Genomic DNA, 13,908 nt, shown 5'->3' with positions numbered 1-13,908 from the left:
GAGATGATGCACGAGGAGGACCTGAAGGGAGGCCAGGGCCGGAAGAAGGAGCAGCAGGATGATGGGGAGAGCGGGAGGACGGATTACCTGCAGTAGAGGCGACCGCTGTTGTTCTGGCTCGGTGTGTCGGCGGGAGCTTCTCACACGAGGAGAATCTGTGCCTGAGCCTCCCTCCGAGCAGCAGCAGCAGCAGCAGTCACAGTCATTCCCGGCTGAAAGCGAGAGAAACAGAATCGGGGAGGTGAAGATGGCAGCGTGGTGCGAGCTTTCGGTCTGTATCCCTTCCCTCACCCGTTAGCCCACAGCCACCCTTATCTGTCCTCCCACAGCCCGTTGTTTTCCAATCAATAGGCAGCCAGCCCAGCTCACACTGAGCATGCGCACCCCGGACCTCTGACGATGTCGCTCAGCCCTCCCTCCCTTTCTTCCCTCACTCTCCTCTCGTTCTCCCTTTGTCCCTGCCTCCTACCTCCTGCCTCCTCCCTCCTCCCCGACACACATTAATTCCCCGATATTCATGAGGACAGAAGGAGGGGGTAGGAGGCAGGAGGCTTGGGGGAAGGAGATGTGTGTGTAGAAAAGGTGGCACATTGACTCCTGGTTACATTTTCCTCATGTTTGTCTCCGAGTGGAAGGACATATCCAGAAGAGAAGGTAATTTTGTGGAAAAAAAAGAATGAAATTCACACCGTCAAGCTTTGAAAAGTAGGTGGAATAAAAAACGGATAAACTTTGGAAATCACGCCTGCATTTGCTTCTGATTTTGAAACAACAAAGCAGAGGGTGTCAGAAATCAACATAAAGAAAAAAAATATAGAGTTTAAAACAAAAATGCTTATACTGCTGTTCCAGGTCATTAGTTTCCTACTATGCTGATGCATTAATGATAAGATGAGGATTTCAAAACTCATGCACCCTCCAATCTTTAAGTATAATCTACATAAGGATTATTGGCAATAGCCACTAAGAGTCAGTCTCTTTTATCTTTTATTGATGCACAATGAGACGATATAAGAATTGCAATGCTTCTCCCTCGGGCTCTGAGTGGGAGAGAATATAAACTACTAAATAAAACCCACAGCATAAAATGAATTCAAATATCAATATAAAATAGATGCTAAGGAAAGAAGCCAAATTATCAGTAACTTGATCCCGACCCCCCCTGCTTCTAAATCTGCATAATCCTGCTTTCAGTCCGTGTTTACAGCTCCGTCTGAAAGCCTCGGCCCTGAGTGTAAACACACGCAGTCACATGGTGCTAACACTCACTGAGCACTCAGACTGGGAAATATAATAATATGATAATATGTCTATCTTTGCGGCCTGGGACATCCAGCTCTCAGATGTGAGCAGATTTGACAGATTAAGGTTTTTACACCCTGAGGGGTTTGAAATAATTAAGAAAATAATCTGTTTGTGTCAGTGAGCACTTTTTCATGATCCAGACGTTTCAGATTTTAAACAGGAATTCTGATTGAAAAAATGTACCTCTTCAGTCAGGAAACAGACAGGAAGCATCACTGCAGACCCTCCATACCCTTCACACAACCAGCTCCAACTCCTCGTCTCTGGTAGGCGCTACAGAGCTCTGTACCCCAAAACCACCAGACAGGAGCAGCTCCTTCCAATGGCCGTCAGTATGATGAACAATGAATACTGCACTTTTACCTCCATTTGCACCATTACGTCTTGTTGTGTTTTTTATGTTCATATATATACACACTTTTGTATATATATTTATATCTGTGCATAGCTAAATGTTCATGCCTACCTCTGTTCTACTTTGTTGTCCTTGTTTAGTTTTTTTATATATATTGTCTATTTCTGTGTATGTACGTTGAAAACACGGCCAATAAAGCTGATTCTGATTCTGATTGGTGTACATTTCACAGACATCTTTTTAAAGAAAGCGACTCCTCCTTAAGCTACAGTCTGCAGCAATTCAGGGGCTATTAGCAGAAGTGGAATAGGATCTTCCTCAATATTTATTCCTGACACAGGAAGAGTCCTGCCCTGAAAACAAGGAATATATATGATGAATATGACTAAATACTGCAGCTAATATAACATGTTGATGATGTATATACAATGTTAACTTCAGCTCATCACAACTTGATGACAGTATTTGTCGTTTAAAAGAATCTAACTTTCTCCTCCTCGTCCTCTTGACTGCTGGGGTTCAGGGATCCAACCCTTCTGATGGGGATCAGGTCTTTGACATCCACTCCCAGGAGTCCCAAGAGACACAGGAACCCTGTCCTGGCATTAAAAAAAAGTGGCAGATGATGTGTTTATTATTGTCAATCGTATGTAATACTAAATGCAGCTTGATGAAGGACTCACTCACTTTCTTGACTGAAACCCCGCAAACTCTCCATCTTGTCCTCATTCGTCGTCATTCGTCCTTCTGGTCTGGTCGGGAGTGAGTTTTATATATAACTTCTTCTTCTGCTGTCTGCATCCCACTCTTGCTGCCATGAACACTGAACACACATCAGTGCTCAGGAGGTGCTGGACCCTACCTGCTGCAGAGACAAAGAAAAGATCTCGCTCAACGCAATACTTACACCTACATGTCTGAAAACTGCCTGTGTGTGTGTGTGTGTGTGTGTGTGTGTGTGTGTGTGTGTGCACCAACTGCATTAGTCTCTACAAGCAGCTGCTTCTTCTCCTCACAAGAGAATGAAAGGGGGAGAAAGGGGGAGAAAAGGAGAGAGAGGAGATCTGGCCTGTCAGAGGCCTCCCATTACTACGGCAACGTAGCTCCCACAGCCCAGCATCGCACAGACGCTGGTTGCCATGGTTATACCGTAATTGCAAAGGCGTCAGAGGGGAATAAGTAGCCCTTTATAGAGCTCGCGCTAAAAGCCACCGGTTAGCTTCAAATGTGCTGGTTTGAGTTGAGGAGATGGGACGCAGTGTGTGGCCGATTAGTTTTGAATGAATTTAGATTCAGAGCTAAATACAGGCTACATGTGTGACCTGTACCAGCATGGTTGGTATGGAAACAGCTGAACTGCAGAAAGAACGTAGCTGCATGTTTGCAGTGACATTTTGATACTCAGCATCTTGTGGTAACATTGACAGCTGTCAGGAAACTGATTCGGTGTGTGTTCAGCAGCTCCTTTCCCTCATGAGTACCTTCAACCTGCCAATGAGCGGAACAATGGAGGAGTTGGGGACACAAGGGAACCTTTTGGCCATGAATTCGGTCTTTAAAGGGGATCCTCCGTTGCATACAGGTCTACATCCAGTGCTTGGAGGGATTGGAAGACCTGGTCCTGAATGTAAAAACAAAAGTGCAAAAATGTCTTTTTCTGGAACGGAGGCGACAGAAAGGAGAGCAGCTTCAGCTTTTGTGTTTGTTTGTGAGTCACAACTTGTCAATGGAGGCGATAACAGGACTAAAACTATGAGGATTATTATTATTATTATTGATCATTATTTGATTCTGCAGCTCATGCAAATCCTTTCATTGGGTACAAAAAATACATACACATGTCATGCAAAATATATATTGCTGTACATAATATTTTTAGATAGCAACAATGTAATTGTAAAAACATCTTTTCATATATGCATTTCAAAAGTATCCCAGGAGATGGAATGTAGTTAGGGCTTTCCAGTCTGTACTTTGCTGACATCTAGTGGTGATTGCAGGGACATCATGTGAATAACCTGCTCAAGACAAAAAGAGGGCGAGTTCAAATATGCCACAATATATCTTATTTTATATAATATGATCCTATAATCAGACAATAAAGCTTTAACCTGGACCCCTGGGTGCTCTCACCGTGTCCCTTACTGTCGTGACTGGCTCCTGCACTGGTGGTACCTCAGCAGCAGAGGGCGCCAGTGCAGTTTCATATGCATTGTGTACTCCTGGAACTGCTCCCTCACTGAAGCCTGCTAATAAGATGCGTTACTTCCATAAGGATCATAACAATGAAAGCTATTCTCTAAGTCCTTAATCCTATCTGGATATCAATGTTTTTAGAGGGATCTCTTCACTATAACCACTCTGGTGCAGGCAAACAAATGTTTTTCTGAACGGTTTATATTCTCGGCTTGTTGATGCAATCAGGCAACGCACTTGTTGTTAAAAAGGAACTTCCCGTTTATTCACAGAGCGCCGCTCTGATGCGGTCCTCTTAAAGTGCTTTACAAGTCCAGAGAAACAAAGAAAATGACAAACTTCACAAACTTAAGACAGCTAAAAAACATAGAAGTGACAGGTCAGTCAGACCTAAAGTCCAAAGGAGGAAGGTTTGAGCGAGGGGTCAAGTCGTGGTCAGGTGACCCTCGAGTCCAAACTGTATAATATGGTGTCAAACATTAATGCGCAGATCTTTCAGCCTCTGGACTGCTGTTCTGAGAGAAGGACAATTCAACATACAATAGATCACATGATCAGTCTTTCTTTAAATAAATACATAGTAGTGTTATAAGACGCTCTGTACAGCAGGTTCTCCCATAGAACTTTGCAAACCTGTTGGGAGGGAATCCGCTCATATTTGTTATGATTATATTCCATGTAGCTGGATATGTATTCCTACAGCACAATGTGCTCAATAATGTTCTTTAAAAAAAAAGTCCCTTCTAAATAAAGCTTTCACAATATTAGATTTTCACTTCATTATTATCACGGTCAATAGAATTTAAAATATTGTTATTGCGATATATCTATTGAAATTTGAATAAATGAATTACACAATTGAATTATACTGCAGAGTGTAGGGAGACAGTGTAACTGTACAAAGGCGTGACTGAAGAGGCAAAACTAGTGCATAGTTAAAATGGTATCATATTTCGTTGTTTTTAAATCACAGTCAATGTTAGCAGCAGTATATCACAACACCAAACCTTCCAAGGCAAAGTTTAGACCTCAAGGTAGAGGGAGCCGGGGACTTCTTTAGTTACTCAATATTTATATTTGAATCAAAAATATCTTCCCGAACATGATTAAGTATCGACTGACTTTCTGATCGCCCCAATATGCATCTACAATGTGGAAGCCGTTTTTCCAAAAGGTCATGATGCTCATAACGTCAGGTCACGTGGTCACGAATGTCTTCCCATTTCAAACGACGTAAAAGACGTCGGGTGGTTTGTGAAATATTGCCGTACATAAAAGGCCGTTATCTTCTCACGGGGTTGTCGACCCTGAAGCCTCCTCCGGTGAAGTGGGGCTTGCTGCTCAGCTGGGGCAGCGAGTCCGGCTGCTCCACCGTGGTCCTGGTCCTCTGCTCGCTGTGGAGACACACACACACACACACACACACACACACACACACACACACACACATATATATATGCAGGGCATCAGAGACAAGGCCATCACTGCTGGTGCATGTTGTTCCCTGCATCAAATGAACACATCCATAACACTTCATTAAAAAAGACAAAGATCAGCCTCACCTGTGAAGCTTTTTCTGGCTGAGGTACTTCTTCTTTGTGTTTGCTAGCTCATTGGCTAATCTTTGGTTCTCACTTTGGTACTCGTTCATCTTTGAGTCGAGCATTCTCAGCTCTGCTATCAACGCCTGTGGAGTCAGAAAAAAAGTGACGTCATTCTGTGTTAGAAACAACATGAAGCACAACACGAAACCATCTGTACAAAAAGAGACGCGTGTGTGATGACCTTGAGCTTTTTAGTTCTCTCTCTGACGGTCCACTGGCACTGCTGGAGCTGCTCAGCTGCCTCTGGACCCGGCTGCCGGACCATTATGTGCTTCAGCTCCACATACAGCTTCTCCTTTTCCTTGATGGGGAATAGAGGGAAGGAGATTCAACAGATGATGGAGAGGTAGAGTGAGTGAGGGATCCTCTTCTGTTGCTCTCCTGAAGGTGCTCCTTGATACTACCACCGAATCGTGCTAAAGTCAGACATAAAGCCTGTTATATATATTCTTCCTCCAGTAAAACACATCAGTGAGCCTCACTGAAGCCCCAGGTGTCACGTTCCTTCATCACCATTTCACAATGTTAAGTTCATTTTGACTCGATCCCACAAATACCCACTAAAACACCAAATGTTGATTAGTCCGCCGAGGAAAATAGTCCCCAACAAATGCACAATTTAGTCTTATTCTGGTCAAGTTTGCTGCAGTGGTCAGCTGTTTTAGACTGAAATAACATATTTGTGGCCTACAGTATATACACACTGTAGTAAAGCCTTCCGTTGCCATTATGATAATCCTTACTACGTTTTTTCACTGGACGGCTTACCGTCTTGGAAAGGGAGGAGAGGAGCGGAGGGGTTTTCAGTTGGTTGCAAACTGCAATCACACCACTAAATCCGACACACTGTCCCTTTAAGGCCTAATGACAAAATGTCACAGAAGTAATGGATTTACAAACCAGCGTGAGTGTGTGTAGTTGTACACACCGCTAGAGAAGGAGCGTTTCAAGGTTTTACCTGTAACAGCAGCTCGTGCTCCTCCAGCTCTTGGGTCTTGGCGATCAGTCGTTTTTGTAAGGACTGAATCTTCTGGATGAGCTCGTATTTGCCGGGATCACTGCCCTGCAGAGGGAGAGCCATTTAAATGTTAACGGCCTGAAAGGTGAATAGAATAAACCCTAACTGCTGGTGTCACAAACAGAGCTAAACTAATCCACACCACTATTCACCTCCAGTCGCCTCCATCGGTGAATATTTATGGGCTTCAGCTGTTCCTCCAGGATGCTGTTCCTCGTCCTCTCTCTCAGCAGCTCCCTCTGCAGGTGGAACAGCTCTCGCCTGCGACACAACAACTCGTATTTCACAAAGTTCTCACGTACGACATTGTCAAAACAAGTAACACACTGAAGCTTAGTTTAGAAGAGAAGCCGGCTCAACATGCGCCCGCCAGTAAATGAGAGAATTAAGATCTGCCTGAGGTGCGTGATCAGAGCGTTTCACAAATTTCCACTGATAAAGTCAATATTTACCCGCCTGAGGATTTCACAAAGAAGGCCAATTAGAAACAAGAGGTCCTAAAAATATTTAATATCCAACCTTTGTTTTTTTTATACTGCATATAGCACTAGACCTCCAGCATTGTGGAGGTTGGTTATTGCTGTGTTGTTGGACACACTCGTTGTCTTCTTCTTCACAGTTCATTTTTCCTGAGAATAAGGCAATGAGCAGCATTGACGCCTTATTATTAATAATTATATATATATATATATATATATATATATATATATATATATATATATATATATATATATATATATATATATATATATATATATATATATATATAAAGTAATAATTTGTGTTAACAAAACAAATATGCTCGTCATTAAAACGTTTTTTTTATGCATATCTTTACATCAATAATCATTTACGGTACACTGGAATAGATGGGGACACATTTTTTGGGTGAACTGGTTGAAACGTGTTTGGCGACGTCACAGTGACCTTTGACCTCCACGTTCTAATCAGTTCATCTTTGAGTCCAGGTGGATGTTTGTGCCAAATGTGAAGATATTGCCTCCTCGTATGTATCCATCAACCCAAATCATAATGCATAAAAACAGAGATTGAATATGTAAGCAATAACAACAGGCTTACTAAGGTTTTAGAAGCTAGATGTTCAAAGGAAGTCTTTCCTACCTCTGACTCTGGATCTCTCTCCGAGCTTAATCTTTCTTTCAATCGTTCGCCTCTACTCTCAACACTGCACTTCGTGGGTCACCTCATTCTGTCTCCATCCTGTCCTCCTTCTCTCCTCCAAATGCTTCTCTGAGAGCACTTCACCGCTGACTGTCTCTGCTCAAACTCCTCCACTTCCTGTTGTCTTCATCCTGCCCCGGCCCTCCCCTCTCTTTTACCTCAGGTCCTCTGTGTTGGGAATGGTCTTGTCCATGATGCTCTTCTTGCGCCGCAGCCTCTTGATCTCCAGCTTGAGCAGGCGGGCGTCATCCACCCGCTGGTTGTAGTGGAAGTCCCCCTTGCTGAGGATCGATTGCTGGATCCTGATCTTCTCGTAGAGCAGCGCACGCTCATCGTTGCGGTGTAGCAGCTGTTTGCCCAAGTTGTCCCGCTCCCTGATCACCTGGAGAGAAGTTTCACCACAAAAAAGAAAGTCAGATGCAAGTCTCTGCTCGTCCATACTTCTTCCAGTCCACCTCCTTCTCTTTCTTTACCTGGTCCAGTTGTTTCTTGTGTTGGACCTGCTCAGCTTCGCCGTCGGCTATAATCTTCTGCAGCTTTTGCTGCTCTGCTTTCTGACTGTCGACACACTGCTTTGTTTCTTCGAGCTGGAGCTTCATCAGCTGCAGCTCCCCCTGTAAGCAGGACACAGAGATGTTTACAACAGCAAAAGTCACAATATAAAGTCCCTAACGTAAAATGGCAAAAGCTCTCTTCAGAGCCAGTGTTTGATAGTGTTTGTCCATTCTGGGTTGCCGTAGAAACATAGCAGTGCAACATGGCGGAATACATGGAGGATGACCTGCTCCCTATGTAGATATAAATGTATTTTTCAAAGCTAACGAAAACATAATTATCTTTAGTTTCACTAATGCTTATATTCAATTGCTGCCAATTAATCCCCCAAAATGTTCCACACAGTTTGTTTAAATGATGATGAGGAACTCAAAGCCACACCCCACTATGAACCAATGAGGCAGGCTGCAGTACCTTGAGGGCCTCATTATCCTTCTCCAGGCGCCTGTGCTCCTGCTGATCCTTGGAAAGGGCAAGCTCCTTCCCAGTGATCTCATCTCTCAGTCGGGTGACCTGGTTGTTCATGGTCTTCATCTTCCTCCTCATCTCGGCAATCTCTTCCTGAGGAGGAGAGACAGATAGTGAAAGAAGGGCGGGCAAGAAAGGGGAAAAAAAGACAGTTTTATGCTATTTTTTATTTATCCTAAATTGGCATAACTAGCATATAAAGGCCACAGTGACCCGCACATTTAAATCAGTTCATCATTGAGTGAAAATAAATGTTGGTGCCAAGCTAAATCTCTCTCCCTCCTGTGATCAGCTTAACTCGTACCTGAGCCTCGATGAGGTTTTTGCTGTAGAGGTTCCTTTCCGACACGACAGACTCCAGCAGGTTCTCTTGCTGTTTGAGCTTGCACTCCGCCTCTGTGACCTTCTTCCTCCAATCGAATATCTCCGTCTCTCTTACTTCTACGTCACTCATTTTTTGTTGCACCTGAGGAAACGGAGGAGAAGGAGAGTTCCCTTTAGACAGACAACCGCTGATGGCAGGTTCCCCAACCGAGTGATGGTAAATCGCTTAAAACCATTGTGCGACACTGACAATACGTCCAAGTTATGAAATGCAATGAGTTAGCTTCTCTTCTGCATGACTTGCCTTCTGCATGAGGTTGCTGGTCTCGTTGATGTAGCGGTCGCGCTCCTTCTCCAGCTGCTGGATGATCTTGCGCTGCTTCTGGGCCTCCTGGCGGTAGCCACTGATCTCGTGGTCCAGGGTCTTCTTGTCCTGCTCCAGGAGCTTCACGAGGTTCTGCTGTTTCTCAGTCGACTGCGCGGCTTTGATCGTGTTCTATTGAAGGGGATCAAACACACAAATACAGAAGCATGATGAGGAAAACGGTAGATGACAGGATAAATACCCTGTGGGTCACTGCTGTTCTCGATATATAGTACATCACACAAGAACCTCTGTTTGCAAGAACCTACGGTACTCTGCAGCGCATACCTTATTCAAGATGTCTCTCTCTCGGATGAGCTCGTCTATGGCTTTCTTGTCTGTTTCAACTTGCTTTTGGGAAGATTCAAGATCTGTGGAGGGAGAAAGGTGGGACCAGTTTGTATAGATGGTCAAAGCCAACAGTATTAAACTAGTTGTGCTACATTAGTGTACCATCATGGCCGTGGTTAAAGGCCGTGGAGGACGAGGAAACAGCCGAAATAACAGGCATTGTGGGGACATTAGGGACCTTTAGCTTTCACCAGCTCATGTCAGACTTTGGAACTCATTTGAGGCTGCTGAGCTCACTGCCAGGGACCAAGACAGAGAAGAGCAGAGGGAGAGAGAGACTGGGAGCATAGAGAGGATGATGGTTGGTCGGTACCTTTCTCCAGACCAGCGATCTGAGCTCTCAGTGTCTCCCTCTGCACGTCCACGTCAGCTTTCTGATCCTCCATCTGGTGGAGCTTCTTCTGGATGGCTTCCCTCATCTTTGCTTGTTTGGCAATCTCCTGACGCATCTGACTCACCTCCTCTTCTCTCATCTATTGTAGGAGGCATTACAAAGAAGTTGCAAGGAGGGCAAAGGGTTTGGAAAAAGGAGAGTGCAAAACAAGATGCTATGTTCGCAGTAGTGCCCTCTTGTGGTTCAATAGGACAGAATCCTATCATCTAATACCTGGTATCCTACGCTACAGTAGAACTGATACCCGTACTGAGAACAAAGATAGTCCCAGGACTTCTATTTAGAGATAGGAGAAAAAGACGAGTACCTATACAGATCAACCTCCTGTCTGATTCTGTCACTGTATGCTGCATGGTAAATAATATCTGGACTGGCAAACTATATCCTGTGTGTATCTTAGAAAAGATGAATGAGATGAAAAGCGCACTGTCCTCCTGCAGCGGGCACAACGTTGATGCACGTTTCAGGGTGAGTTTTGAAGTGAGTTGAGGAGGGTTTTCAAAAGAAAGGCGTCATTAGGAAAATATCAAATATTGTTTATAATAACAATAATTTTCCGAAAGCCTTTTTTTTAAAAATTGTACTCTCCTAAGTAAGCAGCCTATAAAAGCATGTGTGGACAAACAGCTCACGCTGTTGAGAAGCAGAGGTTTGTGTGTGTGTGTGTGTGTGTGTGTGTGTGTGTGTGTGTGTGTGTCAGTGGAGCAACATGTACCTTGAGCTCATTTGCGTTCTGCTGACTTTCCAGGGTGAGATGCTCTTTGACTGAAGAGAGCTGCTCACACTCCTGCAGCAGCCGGTTGCTCTTCACCTGCATCAGCTCCAGCTCCCTGGTGGACCGCTCGTTCAAGATCTGTCAGGTGTGGGAAGAAAATACACTGGCAATACTTTTCTGGCAAATAATATTTCTGTTTCTGATTCTGAAAATGATGCTTATTATCTATGCATGAAGTAATGCTACTAACTGCGGAATTACATGTACATTGAATGCGGAAATACATTGGATCTAATTAACACATATATTGTATATATATTACAAATATATAATATATATTATCACCTTTAACTCTTTCAGCTGCTGCTCCAGTCTCTGCTGCTCCTCTTTGGCCCTTTGGCCCTGCAGACTCAGCGCCTTGATGTCCCCCATCTTGGCCTCCATGTCCACACGCAGCTGCTTCACCTCCTTCTCCAGCTTTTCCTTCAACCTCATCTCCCGTGAAATCTCATTCTGTTGCACCTGGAGCTCCTGCTGCAGCTGGATGTCAACGCTCAGAGCAGCAAACAAGTTGGCACCAGAGCCAAATTTAATTTCACATTTAGAAAAGCAATTTGTACTCATACTACATACATTATGGACATCTGCAGACTCAGTGATGTATGACAAATATTACAAAACACCAGGAACATGAATTAAAGTAACAAATCGGATTATCCTCTACTTCGCCAAACGTCTGATGTGCTGTTGCAGAATCTAGTATAGTTAGGGCAATCTCCAGAGTCTCCATCACAGAAAACTCCTTGTGTCTCTACCAACACTCTCTGAGAATGTGACACTTATTCACCTGAGAAATATTCTCTGAGGCACGATTTCGTTGGGCCTCTATCTCCTGCTGGGTTGCGGTGGCCTTGTTTAGTTTTTCTCTCAGGCCCTCCACGGTCGACAGCAGTTGGTCCCTCTCCTCAGATAACTCCTTGTTCATTTTTAGTAGATTGCTGAAAAAAACAGATTGCAGTTGGTTCCATCCACACAATAAACGATTAAGAGCAAGTGGACGGGAACAATTGCCTCACCTCTGCTCTTGCTCCATAGAGGAGCCGGTTTGTTGTTCAGCCATTTTCATCAGGTTGGCAACTTCTTCTTTCAAATCCCTGATGGTCTTTTTGTCCCTCTTCTCTTTATCATGAGCGGCGTCGACCATTTTCCAGCCTTTATCCAGCTCCTACGGTGTAAACAAAGGACCATTTTTAGCACAACAATGCTGAGTTAATGGAATCTAAATGAGTTCAGAAGAGGAACAATTATAAACCTTCATTAATCAAATTATATATAACTTTGTACACCACACAAACTATCAATTTGCATTCCTGGTCCTTAGGACAACACCTCCATGTTTGAAATTACATCAAATCAGGGACAGAAACAAACAAATAATAAAGGATATACCCTCTTTAGAGAAGCAATCGTTGTCTCGTCTTCCTGGGACAGTTGCAGGGCCGCTGCTACTTTAGTGGAGGTGGACACAACTTCTGCATTCAGCTCCCTGCATTTGGACATCAGCCTCTTCTCATTCTCTCTGGACTTCTTCAGTGCGTGGACGAGCTTCTCGTACTCCACCCGGACCTTGTCCATGCTCTTGTCCTGCACCAGCTCATTGAGGATCATGTGAAACTCCTCCATGGACTCAAACATGTCCTCTCCTGCTGGTCTGCTCTCCTGGGAAACACAGACCGCAGGTTAAAATGAATATGGCTGGGAGAAAAGTCAGCTTATGATATGTTAAAGTTATTACACCTGGGAGTACTTTACTCTGGACCTAATGGGCTTTTTTCAGCACATTGTATTTTAACCTGTAACCTAAAGTAGTAGCAGCTAGCAAGCAGAACGATGAGGACACGGAGGCTGAAGTTTCATGGGAGACTCGGACTTCATCCCCCGCAGCGTTCAGGCTAACGACAGGTGCTATGCTAATTACGTTAGCTAATTAACGCTAGTTGGCTAAAACAAGAAATGAGTGTCGCTTCTTCGAATTGCTCCCCCCGCCCCCTACACACACACACACACACACACACACACACACACACGCACACACACACGCACGCACACACACACACACGCATGTTAAATGTTTAACGAACGTAACGTAAAGTAACCTTGTAGAAAAGTGTGATACAAAGACCGAGGAGTAGCGCTTACCTCCATTATAATGATTGAAAAGTCAATGTATGGCGGTATATAACTAATTGGTGAATATTCCTTACAACCAACGTTGCAATGGCGTTAGTGTTATCAATGAAGTTGTCTTCGGTCGCTAAGCAACGCAACTCTCGCGTGAAGAGGAGCCTCCGGTCCGCTGTGTTTGAGAACAACGTGATAAAGTAACATCATATGTAATATATGTGTAATATATATATATATATATATATATATATATATATATATATATATATATATATATATATATATATATATATATATATAACTGGCCTATAAATTAGCCTTCACAGGAGAAACAAAAATGGACATTATATTTAACAGAGGATGATCATTGCATTCATTCCTTGGGAAACATTGTTTACTTCAAGGGTAAAGTGAGTTTTTAGTGCCATAGTGCTATAGTGCCCATATGCAGGTTCTACTTGATGAGGAAGAAGAAGAAGAAGAAGAAGAAGAATGCATTTTATTTGTAACAAACTTTTCCTTCAAAAGAATCTCAGTGCCACAGAGCCAATATATAGTAAAATAAATTACTATAATTCATAAAGAATGTCAGTGATGAGAGACTAATAACTATTTGATTAAGGTTGAATTGTGCCATGAATCACACATGTTTGTCAAATTAACTAATCATTGTTCACATCAAGAAAGTTGCATTTTGTCGTTGCAATATAAGATCTTGGAGGTGTGTAATTAGAAAGACTGAAACTCAGAGGCCTGTGTGTTGTGTACTGGGATGGACTCCCACCAACAACGGGCCCTGCTGGTTTCTTAAAAAGACTCGGTGGATGAAACCCATCAGAGAAGATAATGTCACATGTGTGCATGGATGTAGCTTAGTTAGCCGCTAGCTAGCA

The 13,908-nt window shown here is 43.5% G+C and overlaps 1 protein-coding gene across 1 annotated transcript; it reads right to left on the bottom strand.

The window, feature by feature from the left end:
* Positions 1-5,138: 5,138 nt before the first annotated feature.
* Positions 5,139-12,466, bottom strand: cfap58 (cilia and flagella associated protein 58; the record flags this gene model as incomplete). The annotated part of the gene is made up of 17 exons (XM_079233898.1): positions 5,139-5,250; positions 5,419-5,543; positions 5,642-5,761; positions 6,419-6,523; positions 6,631-6,739; positions 7,819-8,042; positions 8,134-8,274; positions 8,630-8,776; positions 8,988-9,149; positions 9,312-9,503; positions 9,660-9,742; positions 10,036-10,195; positions 10,832-10,969; positions 11,177-11,371; positions 11,679-11,829; positions 11,908-12,056; positions 12,281-12,466. 17 exons carry the CDS (start codon positions 12,464-12,466, stop codon positions 5,139-5,141), a joined length of 2,499 nt encoding a protein of 832 aa, XP_079090024.1.
* Between the last annotated feature and the right edge of the window lie 1,442 nt (positions 12,467-13,908).

Source organism: Taurulus bubalis (assembly GCF_910589615.1).
Source record: "Taurulus bubalis genome assembly, chromosome: 2".
In the NCBI taxonomy this organism is placed as follows: Eukaryota; Metazoa; Chordata; class Actinopteri; order Perciformes; family Cottidae; genus Taurulus; species Taurulus bubalis.
The sequence above is the reverse complement of the archived record's forward strand: the minus strand, read 5'-3'. Positions and strand labels throughout refer to the sequence as shown.